This window comes from Monodelphis domestica, chromosome 2, assembly GCF_027887165.1.
Source record: "Monodelphis domestica isolate mMonDom1 chromosome 2, mMonDom1.pri, whole genome shotgun sequence".
Lineage (NCBI taxonomy): Eukaryota > Metazoa > Chordata > Mammalia > Didelphimorphia > Didelphidae > Monodelphis > Monodelphis domestica.
In genome coordinates this window covers 93,357,447-93,383,038 of record NC_077228.1, presented here as the reverse complement: position 1 = coordinate 93,383,038, position 25,592 = coordinate 93,357,447, and the positions used below count along the sequence as shown (strand labels likewise).

General features: G+C 40.1%; 2 protein-coding genes across 10 annotated transcripts in view; one reads left to right on the top strand and one right to left on the bottom strand.

Annotated features, from left to right (window-relative positions):
- RO60 (Ro60, Y RNA binding protein) overlaps positions 1 to 16,925 on the bottom strand; it is a 37,688-nt gene extending 20,763 nt beyond the window's left edge. The window contains exons 1-4 of one of the 6 annotated variants that reach the window (XM_001367390.4): positions 16,664 to 16,925; positions 7,227 to 7,890; positions 3,100 to 3,320; positions 2,787 to 2,933 (exon numbers count right to left, since the gene is read on the bottom strand). In XM_001367390.4, the coding sequence (XP_001367427.1) occupies positions 2,787 to 2,933; positions 3,100 to 3,320; positions 7,227 to 7,806 (948 nt within the window). In that variant the 5' untranslated portion in view covers positions 7,807 to 7,890; positions 16,664 to 16,925. Of the gene's footprint in view, positions 1 to 2,786; positions 2,934 to 3,099; positions 3,321 to 5,703; positions 5,799 to 5,928; positions 5,944 to 7,226; positions 7,891 to 9,795; positions 9,818 to 16,663 lie in introns of those variants that run through there. The other 5 variants (XM_056815665.1, XM_056815666.1, XM_056815667.1 and 2 more) reach the window with 5 other exon arrangements.
- The window catches only part of UCHL5 (ubiquitin C-terminal hydrolase L5), a 53,951-nt gene continuing 44,806 nt past the window's right edge, over positions 16,448 to 25,592 (top strand). For 2 of the 4 annotated variants that reach the window (XM_056815671.1, XM_007480988.2), the window contains exon 1: positions 16,448 to 16,586. Coding sequence is in view for 1 of the 4 variants with exons in the window: in XM_001367339.4 (XP_001367376.1) it covers positions 17,207 to 17,282 (76 nt within the window). In the remaining 3 variants the exon portion in view is untranslated. Of the gene's footprint in view, positions 16,587 to 17,036; positions 17,283 to 25,592 lie in introns of those variants that run through there. The other 2 variants (XM_056815670.1, XM_001367339.4) reach the window with 2 other exon arrangements.

The following is a 25,592-nucleotide window of genomic DNA, read 5'->3' as shown; positions in this document are numbered from 1 at the left end:
CTAGTCCAAACACTCATACCATGTACAATGCACAATCTCTACAATACCATACCTGTCAAGTGGCTGTCTATCCTCTACAGGAACACTTCCAAGGTAGAGGAATCCTACAACTTGAGACAACTTATTCTACTTTTGGATAGATAGAACTATTAGATATTTTTTCCTGATGTCAAACCTAAACTGATCTCTCTACAATTTCTATCCATTGCTCCTGGTTCTATGCTATAGGAAAAACAGAACAAGTCTAATCCCTTTCTCAATGAGACAGTTCTTCAAATAACTGAAAAGAATCCTTCCTCAGTCATTTCTTCTCCAGGCTAAATTTACCTAGTCCCTTCAACAAATCCTCATGACATGAAATCAAGTGCAGTGACAGTTCTCACTGCCCTATTCTGGAAAGTATCCAGCTAATCCTTGTTCCTCTTAAACTGTGGTGCCTAGAAGTAAAAAAAAAAAAAACAAAAACATATCCAGAAAAGATCTGGTAAAAGTATAATCTAGTGAGACTATTACTACCTATCATTTGGAATTGCACTGCCTACTGAATTAGGTTGTCTGCCGTTTCACTTTACTAATACAAATGAAGCCTGTCCATTTGACCCCCAATATTTTTTCAGAATAATAGTTATGTACCTATGTCTCTTTCATCTTGTAATTATACTGATTTCCTATACCCAGATATAAGCATTTACAGTTGTCGCTACTGAACTTTAATTTATTACATCCTGTCTAATGCTGTGGCCTGTTAAGATTCTTTTGGATCTTGATTCTGTCATCTACTATGAATAGCTATCCCTCCCATTTTTGTGTCACTTGCAAATTTGATGAGCATTCCACCCAAGCCATTGTTAAAAATGTTACTAAATAGTACATATCCAAATCATTTTTTTTCTGTTTCAACTGCCAAACAATACACAGAGAGAAAGAAATAGAGAGGGAGGGAGAAAGAGAAAGTCTGTATAGCAATAACAGTTAACAACTGTTAGCAACTACAATGTGTCAAGCACTGTGTTAAATGTTTTATAAAGATTATCTCATTTGATCCTCACAACACCACTAGCAAGTAGATACTAATAATATTCCCATTTTACAGTTGAAGAAATTGAGGCAAATAGCTGTCAAGTGACTTGCTTAAGGCCATTGTAAACCTTAAAATTTCTTAGACTTATAAACGTTGGCAATTTCACCATTGGGAAATTTCATACTTGAAAAATTTCCTATTGAGAGTGGGAACTCTATTGGAATGTGAACCCCATTGGCATGGGAGGTTCCTCCTCCTCCCTTCTTAAGATTACTTTAGGACAGAAACCTTTTGCTGAACAATGGAAAGGACTTTGACCTATGCTTAAGCATAGAACAGGAATTTCTTTGAGTCATGATTGATTTTAGAATTGATACAATGGAGATACTTGGAATCAATCTCCACCCTACTCAGTCCTAACAGGATTGAGGAAGGGCTGCAGCATAGATCAAAATTTAATTATTCCAATCTCTACCCTACTCAGGGTAACAGGATTTAGGAAAGGCTGTAGCAAAAGATCAAGATTTAATTATTTGAGAATATGACCTTCAACAGACATGTGCAAAGCCACAGACCTCTGGGCGGTCCTGGGTTAAGCTAGAGCCATCATTGGCACAGGGAAAATGATGGACAGTGATTGGTAGATGTGAGAACTGAGGGGAGGGAACTTGGATGGTTTCCTTAAAGATAGAGGGGTCTGAGGACTGAGGGGTTGGTTGGAAAGTTTTGGCTCTGAGTGGTTGGAGAGGTGCTCTGAGAAGCTTGCTCTGAAGGAAGCTGGAGGTGGGGGCCTCTGAGACTGTTTCTCCATTTTGGTCACGTGAGTAATAGGGACTGATCTCCTTTCTTTGCCCCAGCTATCTAAGGGCTTGGGCCTTTTGGCCCAGCCTAAACAGAAGGGGTATTTAAGCCCTATTCCCTTCTCTCCCCTTTCCCTTTCTCTCTCTCTCTCTCTCTCTCTCTCTCTCTCTCTCTCTCTCTCTCTCTCTCTAATTCCTTTCTTCCTCCTGTTTGTAATTAAACTCTATAAAAGGTTGACAGCTGACTTGAGTTTTCATTTAGGAATTACATAGCTGAATTCCTTGGCGACCTTAAATTAATATATATCAGTCTTTTAAAGTGATTTCCTTGTCACACCATATATCTAATAACTATGACTGGATTTGAAATGGAGTGTTTTGCTGACTCCAGGTCCATCATTCTACCTACCCATTGTGCCATTTAGCAGCTTGGTACATATTTTACCTTTGGGGGAGTCACTTAAACTTCTCAGGGTTCTAATTGGGTATCAAACTCAAATAGAAAGATGGCCTCTAATGCATACATGAAGATCCTTGAGGGTTACACACTGACTTAAGTTTTAAAATGTAACATTATCTATGTTTTAATATATTTCCCAATTACATTTTAATCTGGTTAAGGTCAAACTTTGGAATATATAGGTCATGTGGCCCACATTGTTTGGCGCCTCTGCCCTAGGCAAAGCTCCAAGATTCTAAATTGCCGAGAAGGTGTGGATGTGATTTGGTAGGGGGTTTCCTCATTTAGTGTTAGCAGTGAAATCTTAACTCCAATAATTCCTATCTCTCCCCTCTTCCCCTTTAAATAGATATAGAACCACAGAATAAAGAAGTATCAGAAAAGCTGGCCGAGTTTATGTCCATTTAGAATCATAAAGACACAGAACTCTATTTAAGGAGTTTAACATCTAACATCTAACATTTTTATGGTCAGTCAAAAAGAATTCAGTTTTAAAAATCTTTACCTTTTTTAAAAGTTTATCATTACACAGTCTTTCACATACTGAAGAAACTTCTGAACTTCCTGGCTCCAGCACTGAATTAGCTGTCATCTTCCCTAAATTCCTCAGCATTGCAGTAAGAGGCATCTCCTGTAATAAGGCTTTCCACACCTGTTACATTTATATGAATAGACATAAATAAATGAGAGAAAAGCATCCATTCACTTATACCTAGATGACAACAGTATTAATGATGTAAATGGTTATTTTTGAACATGGAAAAATCAGAGTGCTATATAAAGTTCATTTACTGAAAATCATAAATTGATTTACTTACCTCTTTAGATTTTAGATGATTAGTCAGAAGATGTTCTCTAACTAATTTATGCTCTTCTATCAGATGAATCACTTCCAATTCATCTTTTGTGTGCTTCACTCTCTCCACAGCTTCCAGATATTTCAGTAATTTTTCAGTCTCTGGAGAAACAGCCTTATCTTTATATGCTTCTTGCACCTCCTTCCAACCCTTTGTAATATACTTGGTCACAATAGCAAGTCCTTTAAGAAAATGAGAAAATTATAGATAGTATGTGAATCTAAGATTAGCACAGGAATAAATGAAAGACCATACAAATAAATCAATGACAGAGATCTTCAAAAAAGGTGCTACCCTTTATTTTTACCTATACAGAAGATTTAAGCAATTAAAGATAAACTAATTAAAATATTCAAGAGTTTGGTAGTTGGTATTTCCTAAGACGCAGTAATCCCAGGATGGTTGGCTCTGCGTAGTTTTTGTGACCATTATCTCCCTGGTTCTGATTAAAAGACCTTAAATACTACTCAGGTAGTTTTGATTATTTTTCAGGTTAAGTTATTATTAACTGTGCGTTTCCCTCCATCTTATTTTTTTTCTGTTTATCCCTTCTGACTTTTTAATTTGTTGCTCCTCAAAAGTTTCTTTTGCTTCTGAGTAACTGCCTCCCTTAATACACCTTCACTTTTATTATTTCTCTCTGTCTCCTAATATTTATTATCCCCTTTCTCTTATTTCCCTACTAGGTAAGATAAAGATCTCTCTCCTCTCCTTCTTCTTCCATTTCTTTTTTAAAACAATTCCAATGAAAATGAGACATTGCCTACAACTCCCTCCTTTCCCCTCTAAAAATAAAGCTTTTTCATGTGTGCCTCTTTTATGTGAGAAAAATTTCCCAATTACACTTATCCCTTCCCCCTTCTCCTAGTGCATTCCTTTTCTCAACTCAACATTTTTTTGGAGGTCTATAACAGCAGGTGTTCTACAGCCTATCTAAGGGTGTTAATATCAGCTTATCTTTGTGATTAAAAACTATATGTAAAGTTAAAAAAAAGATTACTTTTTATGTTTACTCTTTCAGGTTTCATCTCTAAGGCTATATATGCCAGAATAATAAGAACGATTGATTTAAAAAAAAAAACAACACATGCTTTAGATTTCACAAGCCCTAGAGTTTTCCTTGTTTTTCTTCCTTGAAAAGAACCAATTCAATAGAAGCTGAAATCAATACACAATAAAGCATTTACTATGTACCAAATATACTTGAGTTGAAATAGATATGATTAAAAGAGTTAGAGGCCCAACCTTCAAAAAACTTTTAGTCTAGAAAGACAGTATTACTTTGACACAAATAATACAAACTAGTATACCAATTATGTTAGGCCAAATGGTGGTCTGTGAAGATCATTATGAAATGGTGCATTAGGGAGATATGAAAAAGCTTTGTGAATGAAATTTGCTTCTTCATTTCTCTTTGGATTCTACTTCTGACTGGTCTGTCCTCTTTCACCAACAGAACTCAGCAACTTTCTCACCTTGGAAGATTAATCTTACCCTTCTAGTCCCTTCTTCCTTTGATAGATCAGCTCCTTTGGGAGCTTCCATTTTTAATAAAGCTGTCCAGGGCATCCATGTTCAGTTCTTTATTCCCACTTGGGCTCCAATTCTCCAATTAAAAATCCAATTTTACCCTAGATTCTATTTCTCCCACCTTAAAGCTTTGTTTATATATTGACTTTCCAAGTAGTTTTATAAATGCTTATTGACTAGACAATGTATCATTTGAGTTGTACTTTAAGGAATAAATAGAACTTTAAGGGAAAGTTAAAGTGGGGAAAAGAGAAGAGGCATTCTAGACTTAAGAAATAGCCAGAACAAAGGCACAGAGGCAGAGAAGTGCTGAATGTTTATGGTTGATGGTGATCAGTCTTGCTTGGTTGCAGTTTTACATAGAGTATGTAGAAAAAAATATATGAAATAAAGATGGTGAAGTAAAGGGTTACTATATTGTAGAAAGCTTTGATGCCAGGTACAAGAGTTGAAACTTTATTCAGAAACAGGAATCCATTGAGATTTAATAGTTGCTAACTGAGCAAATCTGTTTTAATAGTAGAGTGAAAAATGGATCAAAAAGGGATGAAAGGACAGTGTGTAGAACAGGAAGACCCAAATCACAGAATCTCAAGAGTTGGAAGTCATCTAGTTAAAACTATTTACCTGAAAATAAATCTCCCTTTATAAAGATAACTGATGTTTATTTATTTTTTGTTTGATGATCCTCAACCCTTAGGTAGCTTCATTCTACTTTCAAATGGCTGTTAGATTTTCCTAAAATTGGACCTAATTCCGCCTCTGAAATTTCTATTCATTGTTTCTAGTTCTCCCTTTGACAATAGAACAAATTGTTTTTCTTCTTTATAGAGTAGAAATGGTATCTAGACTTAAGATACTTAAAGTGAGTTTAAGTGACTTAAAGAAAACCATTTTTGTTGCTGTTGTAAAATCACTGTCAACTCATATTAAGCAGTCCCATCAAGTTAGGGTTAAGATGGATTTTTAACCAAAGTCTAAGACTTTAGGTTCATACCTATATTTCATCTAAACAGTATAGAATTAAGAATGTACCTCCTGAAGTAGAGCTGACTTCACTGGGAGAGATTTCTTTCCAAGCTGACATTGACTACTTTAGGACTGGCTATTCCAATAGTTATGAATCCACCCTAAATAAATGAGTTAACATATATAAAGTGCTTTGCAAGCCTTAAAGAATTATGTAAATGATAGCTATTATTATTAGCCATGTCTATACTATATCCCCATCTTTTCCATAATAGCATAAAAGACTCTTACATTGCATAGGTAAACTACTAAAAGCAGCATGGCATAGTAGAAAAAGTACTGGATTTGCTGTTGGAGGACCTGAGTTCAGGAATTTATTATCTTCCTGGCCCTCATCTTCATCTGTAAAACTGAAGAGGGTAAGATGACCTTTAAGGTTTATCTTCGATGTTTAAATCTATAATTCTCTTTAAAAAAAAAAAAGCATTTTTATAATCTACTATTATAGTGACCCTATTCAAATGAGGTAAGTTTAGCATTACCTTTTCTTTTCTTTTTTTTAAAACCCTTATCTTCTGTCTTGGAACCAATATTGGCTAGGCAATGGGGGTTAAGTGACTTGCCCAGGGTCACACAGCTGGGACATGTCTTGAGGCCAAATTTGAACCTAAGATCTCCCGTCTCTAGGCCTGACTCTCAATCCACTGAGCTACCTGGCTGCCCCTGCTTTACCTTTTCTTGATGAAGTTCTTTTGTGATCACTACTTCCTTTCCCTTAGTCACTATACCTTTAATAACAAATTATATAATTCTGCCAGGAGCTCAAACTCACTGGCCAAGTTTGCCAACTCTCTTCTGTCCTTTTGTGAAAAAATGCAGCATGTGCCCTGCTCCCACCCTGTAGCAACTCTCTTTTCTATGACCTTTCAAATATCACTAATATTAGTCATATCCCTTTAGTTCTTTCAATACTCTAATTCTGAGGTTTGGGTCAGATGATTTCAACTACTTAACATGGGGAGAGAGTGAAGGGGGACCTAGATGCTGCCTTTCTATTTTCTAATTCATCTGAAGTGGTATAATAAACACAGAATTGGGCTTGGAGCTAGTAGGACCTAGGTCTAAATTGCATCTATGATATATACAATCTACTGTTACCTTGGACAAATTCCTTAATCTCTTAGTATTCTAGACAACTTTCAAAGACTAAATTGCAGAGAAGTTGCTTATCTGTATTGAAAGTGGTTACATTATTTAGGATTTCCTTATGAACAAAAATGCAGGATTAGTCCCTATCCATTTAATTTACTTTTAACTTTTTTTTTGTCCTTTTTAATCCAAGGTTTTTTACTTGGGAAAGAAGCAAAATAAAAAGTCAAATAGCTACATTATTACTTTGTTATGTGTTATCAAGGTCTCATCTACCCATAGGAAGGATCCTACCCTTTGATCCTCCTTGTTTTTCTCAATATGGCTTTTAAAAAATGCTATCCTTACATATTCATGCCTAATAAAAATATATCACATTTGTGCTGTTTGCTTCCTTTCATTAGGACAAAATTAAAATACTAAAAATGAAACATTCTTACCTTCATTAGAAGGTTTAAGATGAGACAATCTTAAGAGATCTTTGTGTGACCAGCCATTTCTTTGTTTATATTTTGTTATAGCCAGGGCAACTGCCATGCCACTTTTCCCATTATACCAGTCTGCTATGGCTTTCCTGAGGGCATGGCCCCATATACCACATTTCATGCTTTCCTTTAGATCTTTTTTAAACTGAATAAACGTGAAGAGGTGAGTAGGTATTTGACAAACTTCAGGAACTGCTTTAAATGCTGCTTGTTTTGTGTTTATATCAGAACACTGTGAGCAAATGGCGAGAGCAAAAAGCATTGGTTCCTGCTTTGCTGTTCTCCCTTCTTGACTAAAAGTCTTTATTTCCTGAATCACCTCACATCCTTTGCCATCTTCAATCAGTCTAATTAAAGCTTTGGCATTTTCAAGGCCCAATTTCTGCTCTTTGATGTAGTAAGTACCACCTTCAGAACCAAAACATAAGAAACGGTGTAGTCGATTCATGTCTGTGACCTGCCATACATAGCCACTGGCAGAATTGGTCACCTGTTTCTCATTCAGTGGCTGCATTTGGTTTACTGATTCCTCCATCCTTTTCTCTTCTCTTCTCTTCTCTTCTCTTCTCTTCTCTTCTCTTCTCTTCTCTTCTCTTCTCTTCTCTTCTCTTTAGGAAACCTGCCAAGAAGACCACAATGTTACAAGTGGAATATAAAATAGCAAAGCTCAAATATATAAAGTATCTTCAATTCTTGCTTATTTTCATTTACATACTGGTACATTCTAGGAACTTAGAACACTTCAAATAAAACAGTGAAGCCATATTGTACAGCAGAGCCATTCCTAGCAAAAGCACTCCTAGGTGAGGTAAGTACTATTATCTCCATTTTACAGATCAGGATATTTCCAACTTCACTTGACCACCAAAGGAATCCATAACACAAAAAATGGTTAATAACTCTTATTTTAGGATTATTAAAAAAAAAAGATTAAATACAGCTGACTTTCTAAACCATGTTAGTTATCTAGTGTGCTCAATAAATGTGTTGAATATCTAAACATCTGAATATTTTATATGGGTTATGGGAAGACCAGAAATTCTTTGTTTTAAAAAGCCCTTTCCTTATAACTTTTATTGGATTCTAATGCCTAATAAAAGTAAATATATCAACAATGCATCTGAATCAAAAGAGATGTGATAGTTTGACAATGAAAGTTTAACTTTGTTTTAGATAAACAGGTACTAAGAAAATTTGGTTAGGACACCTGCCTTTCCTCTGAAATTACCTTCCATTTCCTCTGTACATATCTTCTATTTAAATGGTTGTCTATTTAACTGACCTGCCAGAATTTTTTTTTAATTCTTCAAAACTCATCTTAGGGCCATCAGTCAAAAATAATCCTTCTTCTGTAATCTCAAATATATTTCTTCATAACATACAATTTTAAAAAATGTTTACATTTGTTACATTAAAATTCTCAGTTAAGTCCCTCCCTCAATCCTTTCGTCTAACTAGAGAAGGCGTCATTTGACAAAAAAGACATATGCATACACACACACAGAACTTATGTCTTGTTTGTTTCAGTTTGCCAATTCTCTGGAAGTGGACATATACCAAGTTATTCTTCAAACAGTATTTCTGTTACTGTATATATTGTTCTCTTGATTAAGCTCATTTTACTGAATAATTTCATTTAGGTCTTTCTGTGTTTTTTTTTTCAATTAACCTCATCATTTCCTATGTAGTAGTATTCTATCTCAATCATATGCCACAACTTGTTTAACCATTTTCCAATTGATGGACATCATCTTAATTCTAGTTCTTTGCAATTACAAAAAAAGCTGCTATATTTTAGAACACATAGATTATTTTCCTTTGTGATTAAAATTCATGTTTTATAATCATAGGTTCTTAGATATAGTACTGGAAGAGACCTTAGTATTCTGTCTAATCCAATTTCACTTTCAATTTTAGATGTTGCAGTATAAAGAGTGATGCACACACTCGGGGAGTGAGTCACAGAATCTAGGTTTGAATTATGCTTTTGCCACTTACTTCCTGCAGTATCCTGAAAAAGTCACAAAACCTGTCTGAGTCTATTGAGGAGGGATTACACCTCAAAAGTCCTTTCCCTCTAGAAATTTATGAGCCTATAATCCTGACTCTAAATTCAGAACTCTACTATAAAAAGCTGTAGCAGAGTGTATTATTCAAAAGGAGAAAATCACAAAAACTAACAAGACAGGACGATTATTTTTTGAGCATGAATATTTACATAACACTAGTACCAAGTATATGGAAGCATAAAGAAAAACAATCAAGTCCCAAGAGTCTGTACAAAGGCTTTAATTATACTAAATTGTTACTGTAAGAAATTCTTCATAAAACAAGTTTTGTTTATTGGAAAATATTTTTTTTATTATATTAAGATTTTCCTTGTAAACACATTTGTCCCTTTAGTTTATAATTTTGCTGGGGAGGCAGAATACCTGTATATAAACATCCAAAGCATATGTTAGCAGCATGGCACAAAGGCAAGAATTCTGGATTTTGAGTCAGAAGGTCTGTATACAAATCTTACCTTGTATTAATTATGGGAACTCAGGCAAGCTGATTAACTTCTTTTAGTCTCAGTTACTTCATTTGTAAAAAAAAAATATTGTGATGGTAGTTGACATTTATATAGCATTTCAAGAATTGCAAGTTTTATAGTATCTCATTTGATCTTTACAAACATCCTGTCAGTTATGTACTATTATTATTATTATTCCTATTTTGTAGATGAGAAAACTAAGCTAGTTAATAGCTGTAGGATTTGCTCATAGTTAGCAAGCTAGTTCAAGAAGGGAAAGCAGTTCAGCAAAATTAATTGAAACATTGACTCCAAAAAAATATGTAAAAATCTATATGCATAGTGTGGAAAGGAAAACTGGGATTGAGCAGCCTTCCTTTGTGAATGTGACAGGAGGGGGAGGGGCAGTTGGAGTGGGAGAAGAGGCTCCTGGGAGAAACTGCTGAAAAGAAAGGTCTTTGCCCTCTGAACTCTACTAAAAGAGGAGCTAGGACCCTATGTCTGGATCCCAACCTGTGGGAAAAGCCTTGCTTCAATTTCCCTTACCCAGAAAAAGAGAGAAGATTCCTGAATATTTGAGAGTGTCAACTAGAGGAAGACCAAAACAACTGCTGCTGAAAGGGGCTGATCTCTTAACTTCAAGGGGTCACCCTGAAGATCCTTTCCATTCATGACCTTCCCAAGAAGGACACTTGCCATCTGTTTACTTAGGATAGTGATTAGAGAAGGAGAAAGAGAAGCTGAAGCTGAGCCATTTTGGCTCAGCTGAAGAAGAAGCAAAGACAATCTGTAGGGTCTCCAATTCCCACAAACCTAACCCCTTTCTTTTATTACTAGATTAAACCACTTTATAAAATAGAATCTTGCAGTCAGATTCGAATTGAAGGAAGAACAAAGAAAGAGAGGGTGGTGGACTAGGCTAGCCATTTAGCCTTGGCTAAACAACTAAAGCCAACAGTAATATTCTGCCTGTCAGACAAGGGGGACTTCTGGGGTTTCAAATACCAGTCAAGCCTTGAAAGAAGTAAACTCCATTATTCCCCAGAAGTCTACTTGACCCTGTCATCCTTAATTAACATTACCCAGGGGTACCTCTGTTGTGGGTTGAGTGTGAGGGAATTACAAAGATTATCTCTCAGCCCCTGTGGGTACACCTTCCCCTTTACCTCACCAGCCCTCCCATTCCCTGTGACAAACCCTTCCTTACCCCCTTGGTACCTCAATCCTTACAATAGTCATACCACAAGTACAGAGGGGAAGATGTTACAATTTCTCATCCATTTCTTCTTAGGAGCCAACTTCAGTAAATATTATGTATATACATATATGTATACAGATACATATAATTCAGTTTTTTGCTGTTGTTTTGTCACATAGTCTTGTGTATATTGCTACATAGTCTACTTAGGATCACAAAGCTAATAATAGTAATAGTCTTAAGTTGGATTTAAACTAGAGTCTAACATCAAGTTGACACTCTACCTCCTTCGTCACTTAAGTTGTCTCTAATGAGAGGGCAGGGTTCAATGAACTGAAAGGTCCCTTCCAGCTCTAATATAAGATCTATGAAGCAAAATAACAATAAATACCAACTGAGAACAATATCAGCTGAGAACATTATGGCTAATAATTAAGGATGACTGGAAGTTATTTATAAATGGTATTGTAGAGGCAAAAAAGGCAGAAGGGTGACAACGAGTTCCAGGAAGACATGCAAATACAATGATAGGGATGAATACTTTGCTAGTAAAAGATTATCTTGGTAGTAGCAGTTAGATAAATTAGGGTGCTGGGAAAAACAGAGTTGGTAAAAGATCTTTAATAATCTGTTTACTTTTTTTAACCCGTACCTTCAATCTTAGAATCAATACTATATATTAGTTCCAAGGCAGAAGAATGGAAAGGGCTGGGCAATGGAGGATGACTTGCCAAAGGGTCACACAACTAGGAAATATCTGAGGCCGCATTTGAACCCAGGATCTCCTAACTCCATAGCTATCTATCTACTGAGCTACCTATCTGCCTCCAATAATCTCCTTAATTAAATGAAAAATTTTACTTACCTTCATTTCCAAATATTTCCTCTTACCCAAAGAGTCAATTTTTATAACAAGAAAAGGGGGGGACGGACAACTCAGCAAAATTAACACCTCATCTCAGTCCAACAGCATATGCAAAGATATATACAATCTTCCACCTCGGTTAATGGAAGGTAGTACATTTTCTCATCATTTACCCTGATTTTTGTTATTTTCCTATTTAGGTTGCTACAGTCATTGTGTATATTATTTTCCAGGCGTGCATATTACTGTTAAGTTCACACCCCATGCTTCTTTATATTCATTTTATATGATAGTAATATTCCATTAAAGTAACATATCACAATTTATTCCTTTCTGAAAGGCTAGGAATCTGTTTTTAGTTAACATCTCTAAAGTAATTTTAACATTCAGCTATATATTTTAAGGCAAAAATTTGGTGTCTTTCAATATTAACTCCTTATTTTAAAAGCCTCTCTTAAAACAAAAGTACTTTTAAAAATGTTTTTGAGGAGAAAAATTTAATTGTTGAATTGAAATTTTTTTTTCTACTGTGATTGACTCAAATTCAGGTCTTCCAAATGCTGAAGCCAGCTTTCAACCCCCCATACCATGTTTTACACAATTTAAAAATTGTGATTTTTAACACCTTCTACTCCCTTTTCCAACCACAACCATTTGACTATTTTCCTATATTTTCCATTTCCAAACACCCTTACTTACCCCTCAATGTCACCCTGCCCATTTACTCCCACTATTGTTTTTACTCACTTCACTTCTTGATTTTCAAACCTCAAGTTCCCTAGAAAACCTATTTTCTTCTAAAAGTTGTGGGGTTTTTTTAGTCCTGCAGGTGGCAATATATCTATTATAAAAGTTGTGTGTGTACACACACACACACACACACACACACACAAAGATACACACATACACAATTATTTTTTGTTTTTGTTTAAAAGATTTCCATGGCCAAAAAATTCTTCACCTAGTAGTTACCCTACCAGGGATTAACTTCCCACATTTGGCTAGAATAGTTCTTGGGAAGTAGAAACACAGTCTATTACCAGGAGTATATTCAAAGTTATTAGCATTATCAAGCCTCCTGAAACTTATATTGTGCAGATTTTAAGAACCCAGGGTCTTCCTTCATGTCATGTCAGAGTGAGGTTGTGATATCTGAGATAATTTTTACTGATTTAATATTTTTTGTTAGTCACAGGATCAAAAATTTAGAGTTGTAAAGGACTTTAGAGGCCATGTAGTCCAACTTCCACATTTTAAAAATAAAGATACCAAGACCTAGAGGGGATAAATGTCTTGTCCAAGATCAATTATATACATAGCTAGTAACCAAAGTGGGATTTAAAATGACTCCAAATTGTTCTTTTTTTTTTTACTGTATCATGCTGCCTCTGTGATATTATATGCCCCATCTACTTTATGAAGATATGAGAATAAGGTGTTATGTACAAAATATCTGAATTTTTTGGAAGTTCTATATTTGTACTATAATTATTTATTGAAGTGAACTAGGAAATAACTTAAGAATGACATCTGTCTAAAAAAACAAAAAACAAAAAAGAAAATCTGATTAAACCAAAATGAGAAATAACTGTCCATATCTATTCCTCTAAAAATAGGCAAGAACTGAGATAATTTCTTGCTATTATTAAAATTTTGCTATCCCCAAAACCAAGAATTTAAATAATTTTTGGGTTGACTGTAAATTATGTACTCTGTTGATAAATAATTCAGGGTTTTAAAAAATAACATTTCTTTTGAAAATTAGCCTTAAGACCTCAATCTGATGCATTATAAACTATATGTTTATATATGTGTAATAATTAAAATTGAGGCTGCTAGTAGCTTTATAACTTCTGTGGATCTTTTTATTTTTTAATTTTTAAAAAAATAAAAACCCTTACCTTTCATCTTGGAATCAATACTGTGTATTGGTTCCAAGGCAGAAGAGCCATAAGGGCTAGGCAATGGGGCAGTGACCTGCCCAGGGTCACACAGCTGGGAAGTGTCTGAGGCCAGATTTGAACCTAGGACCTCCCATTTCTAGGCCTGGTTCTCAACCCACTGAACAACCCAACTGCCCCCTGTGGATCTTTTTAAAAGATGGTACCATGATCCTTTTGGGGGCATTACTCTCCATAGTCTCTCTTGAAATCTGTACTCCATCAACAAAAAAATCCCCAACTTTTCAAAATAAGCCTAATCCATCCATTGGTCATATCTGAAAATATATGTCTCCACTTACAATCTGAATCCCTCACCTATTACACAGGCAAGAAGTGGATAACATGATTTACATCTGGTCCTCTGGATGATTTACTTAGTTTGACTAACATTAAAGTTATCAAATTGGTATGGATAAGAACACAATCTTTATAAGTACATTTAAATATGAAATAAAAAGAAACACATTAATATTGGTGATGTTGACAACCAAAGAAATAAACAAGGAATTATCAGTAATCTATGGATTTACTAGTATTCATGGCCATTTTTGTATTCCAGGTTGTGATATTCCCCAGTTCTAGGCAAACTTCCCCCACCATAACTGAGTAAATGAAAACTAAATTTATTGTTAGGCTAGGCAAAACATATTTAGGAAGGTAAATGATCCATCCTACCTTTACTCATCCTAATGTATTAAGGTGGTGACTACATAAAAGATTGTTAAAAATGGCAGATAGGGAAAGCAGTGTGACACAAACCTATATTTATTCATTCCTTCTGGACCCAATTCTTTTACTCTCTGGTTAGCCTCATAATCATCAGGCAAGGAGAGAGAAGGGCAATAAAAAGAACAGAGGCAATATGATGGAGCAGTGGACAACACCATTAATCCTATAATTAGATAACCTACTCATGGATAAGCAGAAGATTGTTTAAAATAGCAAAGTCATTAATTTTTCTTTGAAGTTGGCATGTAGTTATTCTAACAACTACACCATCCTAGAGCCCTAATAAGGATTTTCACTCTTGCCAGTTTAAAAAAAAACTTTTTAAAAAATAATGGATTATGAATGAAATGCTGATTTGGATAGTAATTACTGAGATTTTCCCACTGTGGTACATATTCTGCATAATCAAAGTTCTAAGTAGTTTAATTCTGTTCATTAATTTTTAATGGAAACGCATAGATCACAATTAGTAAAAACAATACACATGCAATGAATCTGTTTGGAACTCTCTTAGTTTAGGACTAGTAGATCTAGTACAAACAAGATACAAACGGGATAAATTAGAGATACTCTTAGGAGTAATGAGCATTATGGCACTAGCAGCTAAATCTTAGGGAGCTGCTTCAGGTGACTTGTCCAGTCACATTCCAGTATCACAAACCATATCTGAACCAAAGATTTCCTGCTTCTAAATCTAGCTCTCTCTCCTAAAACTTAGCCAAGCTACCCTCACATAAAAAGCTGGTTTACAAATTCTGGAATCTCAGCTACCAAAATCCTACAGGATTTTAAGCATAATAATAACTAGCTAGTCTTTTTTTCTTAATCCTTACTTTCTGTCTTCAAAATGCTTCCAAGGCAGAAAAGCGTAAGGGCTAGGCAATTAGTGTAAAGTGATTGCCCAGGGTCACACAGCTAGAAGGTATGAGGCCAAATTTGAACCCAGTACTCCTGACTCTATTTAGGGAGCAACCTAGCTGTCCCCTATTCCCGAATATTTATAAGTGTTCTGAATCATCAGTAAAATTTGTTTTCTTAAGCTGAGAATGGGGGTCACAAAACTCTTATCTAAGTTCTAAGGTCCAGGTGCATGGTATGCAGGACCCAGAGTCTGAGGCTGAAATATTACTTCTCACCCTGGGCAAGTCACTTGTCTGACTGTTTCATCTGTAAAAAAGGCAAGAAAAACACATACCTCCCAAGGTAGGAGTGAGGATCAAATGAGATAAATTTTGAAAAGAGCGCTAAGTAAATGCTATTTTTATTTTAAGCTATTAAGGCTTAGAACAGCACCAAACATTTTTAAGGTTGGCTCCCTAAGGCAGTGCTACGCTAAAATCCCTTGACGAGATTTTAGATTTATAATTCAGTTTTTGCAAAGAAAGGGCCCTTTCTCCATAACTCTCAGGACCTTTAGAACATAACTGCGCGGATAACTTTAAAGGAACGACACACCAGACCGTGGTCATTATCGGTCATTTCGATTTTAACTTCTATGAAGAGGTCATTGTTATTTTCTGCAAGAGACTGATGGAGACGGTAAAAACTCTAAAAAAAAAATACCAGACCGCTCCGTCACTTCCATTAGGCATCCGGCCACCGGCCAAAGAGATGTCCTTAAATCAAAACAAGCGCACACGCGGCGCCACCCCAACGCGGATCTCTTTAATTTGGACTCCCGAGAGGCCGCTGCAACAGCAACGCTGTCGGCACCGCCCGCCTACCCGTCACGAGCCTCGGACAAAGCCGAGGCCCCTTCTCCCCCATCCCCCATCCCCCATCCCCCCCCCCTTTCCCTCTCCTCGGAATGGCGGCAGGCGCAGGAGGTGGGGAGTGACCGCCCCGCTCCGTGGGAACGTAGGCGGCCATGGCCACCGCGGGAGGCCCGGGCCCGGACTAGCAGGGCTCAAGGTGGTCTGGGTCCATAACCGACGACCCTGGCCCTGACCCAAGACGACTTCTTCACTACGCCGAAGATCTAGACCCTCTCGTCCACGCCCAGTCGCTGCTCGAGGGACGACCACCCAGCAGGAGGCCAGGCGGCCGCCAAAGGATGCAGACCAAGGTGCGCGGGTCCCGCGGGCCTCACTCCGACCGCACAAAGCCCCTCCAGGGGGGAGCCGCCTCCCGTAGCTTCCTCACCTGAGCGCCGCCGCACAGTCAGACAGGGCGCCTCAGGGCAGGCGGCTCCTCAAAGGGGCGCCCGGCCGAGGCTGGCCTCTGTGGGAAGCAGCTATAGAGGCGGCTACGCCGGCAGATGTTTTCCCTTTCCCTACCAGATTCCGTCCCGCCCCCTTTCCCCCCACCTCTTTAGAGGATCCCGGATGTTACTTCTTCCCCCCCCCCCCCAGTCGAAATCCTTCCCCCTCTTTTGCTCAACCCCTCCCTCTCCTTCTCTGACAGCTACGGGTCGTGAAAGGGGCCTGTCTTAGATTGGAACTCGATTCCGCGTTTTAGGCTAGAGTGGCCCTTTGCAGGCTAGGGTGCTGCAGATGACGGGAGCCCCGAAGGTTGTCGGGAAGGAAACGCGCTGACGTGGGGTGGAGGACTGCCGCGGCGGATTTGCTGAGCTCGGAGTCTGCCGCGGGTATTTGGGTCGGTGTCGGGCGGCGGCGGCTTGCAAGCAGCTTCCCAGAGTTGAGAGGCGGTGAGAGAGAGGAGAGGAGGAGAGGAGCGGCTGGGGCCATGGCGGGCAGCGCCGGGGAGTGGTGCCTCATGGAGAGCGACCCCGGGGTCTTCACTGAACTCATTAAAGGATTCGGTGAGAGCGGAGGGCACCGCGTAGCCTCTGGAGCCTGGGAGGAAACCAGGAGGAAGCGGCTGAGGCCGCAGCCCCGGGACCCGGCGTGAGCTTGACCCGAAGCTCCAGCTCGGGGCGAGGACTGAGCTTGGCTCCTCCAGGATCCTTCCCGCTCCCCGCCCCGGGCCGGGGCAAGGTCCGCGGCGCCTTCTCCCCCCAACCCCCACCCCTTGTCCCAGGCAGGTCTTTTTTTCTTCATCTCATTTCACTCTGGACCTGGGGCAGCCCCGGAATCTTCCCCCCCATGGCTGTCGGGAAGGCGGGTTCTGGGTTCGACAATCTGCCCCGTGGTGGGGCCCTGGACAGGCCCACGCCCGGAGGGAGACGGAGCGGAGTATTTCGGGATGAAGCCGCCCCCTTTAGACTTCCTGGCGAAACTGCCTTCGGGACTGACTCTGTGCCCCTCTGATGCCCCGCCCCCTTTCTCCTCCTCTTCCTCCTGCTTGTGATGCAAGGCCTCGTGGCCAGTTTGGTCTCGGGGAGAAAGTGATCTTCCCGCCCCTGAAAAAAAAGTTTCCCTGCCTCACTCCTGCAGAAAGCAATCTGCTAGCTCTTCAGCCTCATATCTTCACCCCCTTAGTTAAGGCCTGCCTGGGTTATTTTTAACAGCATTCTAATTGGATTCTCGATTCCATCACCCTAATTTCTATCCGTCTTCCCATAAAACTTCCAAAGTACTCTACTTTTAAACTAGTCAATCAACGGGCCCAGTGGTTAGGGACCTCTGGACTTGGAGTTAGGAAGACAAGTCACTTAACTTCCCTATCTCAGTTTTCTCCAACTTCCCAGGGTTGTGAAGATAAACTAGATAATATTTGTAAAATGCTTTGCAAACCATAAGTGCTATATAAATGCTATTACCAACAAGCATTTATTTAGTAGCTCAATATGTTAGCCACTGTGCCATTAAAAAGAAATAGTGACAAGTACGTTATAATAAAAAAATAATATCAAGCACTTATAGTATTTTAAAGTTTGCAGAGTGCAACAATCCTGGGAAATAAGGACCATTATCCTCATTTACAGATTAGAAAATTAAGACCGGAGTTGGCTAGGTGATGATCCCTAGGTTGTACAGTTAATTGTCTGGGGTGGATTTGAATTTAGGTGTGAGAAAAGTGAAATTTACTGACAATGCTAAGTGCTGGGGAACTGAAAAAAAAAACAAACATCAGTCATCAAATTGAGGATTTATGTGTCAACCACTGCTAAACCCTGGGAATACAAAGAGAGGCAAAAATAGAGTCCCTCTATTCAAGATATATACATTCTAGTGGGGAAAAGGACATTTAAGTAATCACATATACAAAATATATATAGAAAGGTGAAAGATAGTCTTAGAAGACACTAACATGGGGGAATTGGGACAAGCCACCTACAGAAGGTGGAGTTTAAAGGGAAGCCAGGAAGGCAAAGGGTGAAGGTAAGAAGGGAGAGAATTCTATGCATAAAAAATTCGAGTTACCATATTAATCATTTTTTCAATAACATAGTGGTTATTTCCTGTAGAATAAAATACAAATTCTTTAGTTTGGTACTTAAAAAAGCTAGGAAGCACAATGAATAAAGAGGCAGGAAAGAAGACTTTCTTGTGGACTCAAGTCACTTAACACCCATTGCCTAGCCCTTGCAGCTTGTTCTTCTCTCTTAGAACTGATACTAAGACAGAATGAATGTAAGGTTTTAAAAAAGAAAATACATTATAAGCTGGAGAACCTTTCTTTGTAGGTTTATATCTTAACTCATTATTAATAGAGAAATTCTTTGTAACATTCTTTGAGGCAAATTGTTCTCCAAATTCAGCATTTTTGTCTTTTGCTTCTGCTATTACACAGGATATCCTCAATGCTTGATTGTACTTCCTCTATTCCATCTATTAGAGTCTGTTTTCCTTCAAGACTCAAAATTAGGACCATCTCTCTGAAATCTTCTGATCCCACTTATTGCTGGTGCTTTCTCGCCCATCAACTGGCCTTGTATAAATTCTCTTGTTTATCTGTATCCTCCAGCAGAAAATAAATTCCTTGAAGGCTCAGAATGATTTTTCCTCCTTTGTATCTTCAGGGCTTAAGCATAGTGACTTGCACATTGAGAACCCAGTAAAGCTGGAGCTCCTTATATTAGATTGATTGGATTCTCTACATTATATATTTTACTTTATAAACTCTTGGTTCCAATTTTTCTTTGGGTTACAAGTTTATTTAAAATGTTATCTTTTTCTTCAGGCCAAATTCTTTTTTTTTTTTAATTAATTAGTCAATTTAGAACATTATTCCTTGGTTACAAGAATCACATTATTTCCCTTCCTCCCCTCCCCCCACCCTTCCTGCAGTCGATGCACAATTTCATTGGGTATTACATGTGTCCAGGCCAAATTCTGAACTGTTAATTAGATCACTTTGTGCTAAGGCTAAATTCTCATATTGATGTCTGAGACATTTACTATTATGATATTTTAATTGTTAAATATACTTTGTGAAATATATATATAACAGTGGTTTTTAGAGGTAATTAAGTTGGTACTGGAAAACTTGAGATCATTAAATATCAAGTAATTTGCAAAGACAGGTATGCTTTATTTCATGCATTAAATATGTTTAAAATTTCATTTGCCAAATTATTGTATGCAAATGTAGTATATGAGAGGCTAGATGCTAGGGGTGGGAAGGCCAGTTAGATGAATAGATGAAGTGTAAAACATTCCTACCTTCAAAATAATTTAAATCCTATAAGGGAGATGTATGTACACAAATCACTATAGGAGGTATGTGGTATTAAAATAAGACCACTTAACATTTTTTATTGATATCTTTTGTTTTTATGACATTCATTTCCAGATATGTGTATGTGTTAAGAGAAGGGGCAGGGGAATCAAAGGTCTTTATCAGACGGGAGGGCATCAAAGATACAAGCTGAGCCTTTTCCCCAAGTGAGGACAGGGTCAGGGCCTTGCCACAGGCCTGTAAGGGGGTCTCGCCAAAGGACTTTTGCCAGATCAGATGTGTGGTATGTGGATGCCAGTGGCGATCAGCAGCAGAGCGCCCCTCCTCGTCTAGAGTGAGGAAGTTAAGAACAAAAAGTGCATGTGCAAGAAGCAGGGTCTGATTGCCACACAGTGGGTAAAAGGTCTCTTGGGTCTTAAGTTTGAAAAGGGTGTTCTTGAGGGTTTGGTGTGCACGTTCAACAATACCTTGTCCTTGTGGGTTGTAAGGGATACCTGTAACATGTTTTATGCCTAACTGGGAACAGAATTGTTTAAAGGCCTGGCTGGTGTAGCCAGGGCCATTATCTGTTTTAAGGGAGAGAGGTTCCCCATCATGGACATAGCAAGGAACATATGTTTGATAACGTGCTTTGTGGCTTCGCCAGATTGCGCAGATGCAAAAAGAAAGCCGCTAAACGTATCAATGGAGACATGGACATACTTGAGCCTAGCGAAAGAGGGGACGTGAGTAACGTCCATTTGCCATAGATGGCCGGGGAGAAGACCTTGGGGGTTGATCCCCAGATGGGGTTCAGGCAAGAGAGTAACACAATTCTTGCAACCTTTAACAATTGACCTGGGCTGTTCCCTGGTAATTTTGTAGGCCAGGCGAAGGGTTTGAGAGTTGAGGTGGTGCAGTCTATGTGCCTCTGTTGCAAGGGAGACAGGATCTGTTGAGGGATGGGGAGAGGGGGTAGTCGCGGTAACCAAGGCAGCTAAGTGAGTGTGTTGATCCGCAAGATCGTTCCCGAAAGACAAAGGGCCTGGGAGGCCGGAGTGGGCACGTATGTGACCCGCGAAAAAGGGACGGGACCGCCGTCTAATGGCTTGTTGAAGCTGGGAAAAAAGGGAAAAGGTAGCGGTTGTTGGCTGAACAGCGGGAACAATCTCAAGGCGGAGCAGAGATTGAACAATGTATCTGCTATCCGAGTAGAGGTTAAATGGGGTAGCAGGCAGGGAATGGAAGACAGTTAGAGCAGCATAAAGCTCTACCAGCTGTGCGGACTCATAGGGGGTTTTGATAGAGCGGGGGCGGTTATTCATAACTATGGCGGCAAGGCCAGTTTTAGAGCTGTCCACAAAGACCGTGGGTGCCCCCGGATAGGCGAGGATCGGGTTTGGCATGTAAGTATGAAGGGGGTAAGAGAGAAAAACTGCAACAATTTATTACTGGGCATGTGGTTGTCTAAGATGCCCTGGTAGGTAGATATGAGTATAGCCCAATTATCATTTTGAGATTTGAGCCAGTCAAGCTGCTCCTTGTTATAGGGGGAAACCACATGGTCAGGGGAGCGGCCGAAATGCCGGGTGGAGAGACGGATGCCCATCATTGCTAATCGGGCGATCAGGTCAGGATAAGGGGCGAGAATCTTCCGGTTATACATAAGGAGGTGGATCCAGATGAGGGGAGAGGGATCTTGCCATAGAAGTCCCGTGGGGGAGAATTCAGTGGGAAAGATGAGAAGGTAAAGGGGAAGGTGGGGAGAAAAATACCCAATGTTCTGTGTAGCTATAGCTTGTTCTACTTTCTTAAGGGAAGCTTCCCCTGCTGGGGTTAGGGAACGAGGAGAGGAGGGGTCAGCATCCCCTCGAAGGATGTCTTCCAGAGGGCGAAGGTCCGCCTTGGCGAGTCGTAGATAGGGGCGTAGCCAATTGATGTCCCCTAGAAGTTTCTGGAAATCATTAAGGGTTTTGAGAGTGGAGCGTGTGAGTGAAACCTTATGTGAAAATAAGAAGTCAAGCTCAAGACGGAATCCCAGGAAGGTGAAGGGGTACTGGGTCTGGACCTTGACAGGGGCTATTCTAAAGTCACAGGCCTGAAGTGTGCATACAATGGTCTGAGCTATAGTCTGTGTTAAGAGGGAGGATGAAGCTGCTATCAGGAGGTCATCCATATAATGAATGATGTAAGCTGAAGGGTATCATGTTCTTACAGGGTCAATGGACTGAGCTACAAACTTTTGACATAAGGTGGGGGAGTTAGCCATGCCCTGGAGGAGAAGGGTTGGGCCCTATGTGATTAACTACGGGGATGGAAAATGCGAAGCGGGACTGTCGGCTGGGTCAAGGGGAATGGAAAAGAAACAGTCCTTGATATCGATGACTATTTTACTAAAACCTTTTGGGATGGCAGTTGGAGATGGAAGGCCTGGTTGTAAAGTCCCCATGGGAAGCATAGTTTTATTGACCTCTCTTAGGTCCTGCAAGAGCCTCCATCCCCCAGATTTCTTTTTGATAACGAAAATGGGTGTGTTCCAAGGGAAGGTAGAAGATTCGAGGTGACCCAAGGAAAGTTGCTCCTGCACCAGCGTTATGGCAGCCTGAACCTTCTCAGATGTTAAAGGCCACTGATCAATCCAGACGGGAGTCAGATTTCCATGTAATTTTATCAGCCTGGAGTGCAGGAGGATCAGTGGCCCTTATGAAAAATTTTGCAGCCCCAGACCTTTCCTGTTCTTATGAGGTTGAAAGGAAATGGGGTAGGGGAGGCCTTGTTCCCTTTTTCCGAGTCCCTTTCCTGGAAGGTATCCAGATTTTAACATCATGGTGGTGACAGGGTCACTAGGGCTAACCATGAGAAGTCGCATTTGGGCTAGGATGTCTCTGCCCTAGAGATTGACAGGAAGCCTTGCAACTACATATGGGCGGGTAGTGTCACAATTGCCCTCAGTATCTTGCCAATTAAGGATCTTAGAGCTCTGAAGGGTGTCTTGGACTTGGCCTATTCCTGATAGATGGGTAGATGAAGGTTGAAGGGGCCAGGAGCGGGGCCAGTGAGCCTGAGAGATAACAGTGGAATCCGCTCCTGTATCTAGTAATCCAGTAAAGGTTTTCCCTTCGATTTTCAACTGGAGAGTGGGCCGGGACTCAGTAAGTTGCTGCACCCATTAATATTAGAGGAGCCTGGGGAGGAAGGGCCCCGTGTGTGGGCTACCGCAGGAAAATTGCCAATCATGGGGAGGGGGAGGGCTTGGGCTAAGCGTTTGCCTGCAGGGATGCTAACAGTGCCATGTGGGGATTCTATGATAATTTTTATTTCCCCTGTGTAATCATTATCGACAAGGGTGGGATGTATTACGACACCTTGCAAAGTGGTGAGTGCTCTACCTATGACCAAGAAAAACATACCAGGGGGTGGTGGTCCGAATTTGCCAGTAGGGAGGACTATTGGGCCCTCTTCAGGTGTCAATATTCTGGTGGTGGAGGCACAGAGGTCCAGGCCTGCGCTACCTGCTGTGGCTCGAGTAAGGGAACTGGACAGGGGCTCCCGAGGGAGCCCCGCATCCCGTTTCCCTGTACCGGGGGAAGTATCTGCCCATCAAAGGTGGTTCTGGATCGGCAGTCTCGGGCCCAGTGCCGGCCCTTCCTACACTTCGGGCAAATGCTAGGTGGTGGTTTAGGGGAGGCTATTATTGGTGCGGGGGCCTGCCTAAGATTTTGTCCAGAAGGGCATTGACGTGCAAAATGGCCAAGTTGCCCGCATTTAAAGCAGTTACGGGGGGTGTTGGGGCGAGAGGCCTGAATGGCTGCCCCGATGGCCAAAGAGATGGACTTGTTTATTTTGTGATCATAAGCGTCAATATCATTGCATAAGCAGATCATCCCATCTAGATCAAGATCTCTTGCTTTTCCTCTTAGGGCGGCCTTACAGGCAGAATTAGCATTTTCGATTGCCAAATGTCTCACCATCGGGTTATCTGCTCCATCTTGGCCCAAGACCCTTTCAGCGGTTTCTAAAAGTTTTGCAACAAATTGAGCATATGGCTCATTGGGTCCCTGGAGAATTTTTGAGAGGGGTGCTGTGACTGACCCAGTGGCAGGAACTGCCCGCCAAGCAGCCATAGCGGCATGTGCAGTTTGCATGAGCAAGCCAGGGGGTAATCTCATCTGCTGGTTTTCTAATGCAAAGCGGTTAAGGCCGATGATTTTGTCAATCGTCCAAGTGGCTGTCTGGGCATTTTTTAAGTTAAGTTTAGCCTGATTTTCTGCCCTTTCAAGGAATTCTGCCTTCCAAATTAAGAATTGTCCCCTGGAGAGGAACAGACTGCACTACCTTGGACCATTCGGAGGGGAGCATGTGTCCTTCTCCTCCAAGCCCCTCCAGAATGGAGAGCGTAAAAGGAGCGTTAAGGCCATAATTTTTAACAGCTGAATGGAGGTCTTTAATGTTTTTGAATTTTAATGTTTTATAGATCGGAGTACGGGACTGTGGGGAGCCAGAAGTATCAGCCCCCTTAGGGTTTTCTCCTTCTGTCTCATTTCCCTTGGAGTCAGAGGATTCGTCAGAAGGGGGGAGGGAAATGTCTTTGGGTAGAATCTGATCAGCCTGTTGTTGCCTAGTAACAACCGGGAAGGCGAGAGTGGTCTTATCTTTTAATCGAGGTGGCTTGGACTTAGGGATCAGAGGCCGGAAAATATCTATTTGCAGATCATGTAATTGGTTAGTTAATGTATGCACCTCCTTTTGAAGTCCTAGGAAATTTTTAAGTTCAGTAACTTGCTGGTTGAGTTGTTTTGTGGCCTCTTTAAGATTCTCAGAGCCAGGGAGTACGGGGAAAACAGGAGAGGTGAGGCTGCCGCTGAGATTGTACGGGGGAGACTTGTTTTTACACTGCAGGGGGGGCCTGTTTTCCAGGCGATTACTGTCCTGATAGTGGGCGGCCTCTTCTTCTAGCTCTGTCTGATAAGTGGGATTAAGTATGTCCTCTGATTCAGGGTTTGTATATAGAACAGGATAAAGGCGGGGTTTGGATTTGGAAGGGACAAGGGGTTCCCTAAGGGAGGAATTTTCAATTGGTTCATCTAAGAGGGAAGGAGGGCGTTTGTCTTTTTCTGGTGTTATTTCCTCCTCCTCAATTTTTGTTTTATGGTCTAAGATAGCATCTTCAGCTAAGCTAAGGAGGTGGGAGACCTGTTTATTAGTGTCGGCTTCTTTAAGAATATCACGGATTAGTCCGTAGTAAGAAAAATATTCATCGGAGATCTCTTGGCCTGATTTTATTAGGCCGTTCAGTTCTTTGCCCACTTTGTTCCAAGTAAGGGGGTGAATTCCCGGGCCATGTAGAATGAGCCAGGGACAACGTTCCTCTATAAAGCAGAAGAACTTAAATAAATTTTTCTTTTTTACCCTAATACCTCTCTCCCTGAGACTATTTTTTAACTCTTTAACAAATAGAGTTTCTTTTGAGAGTGTCTTCCCCATCTCATTCATACAATTATTACATACGCTTCCCCACTTTCTCGCCAATCCTCTCGCGAGGGTATGGAAACGGATACTAATGGGTCAA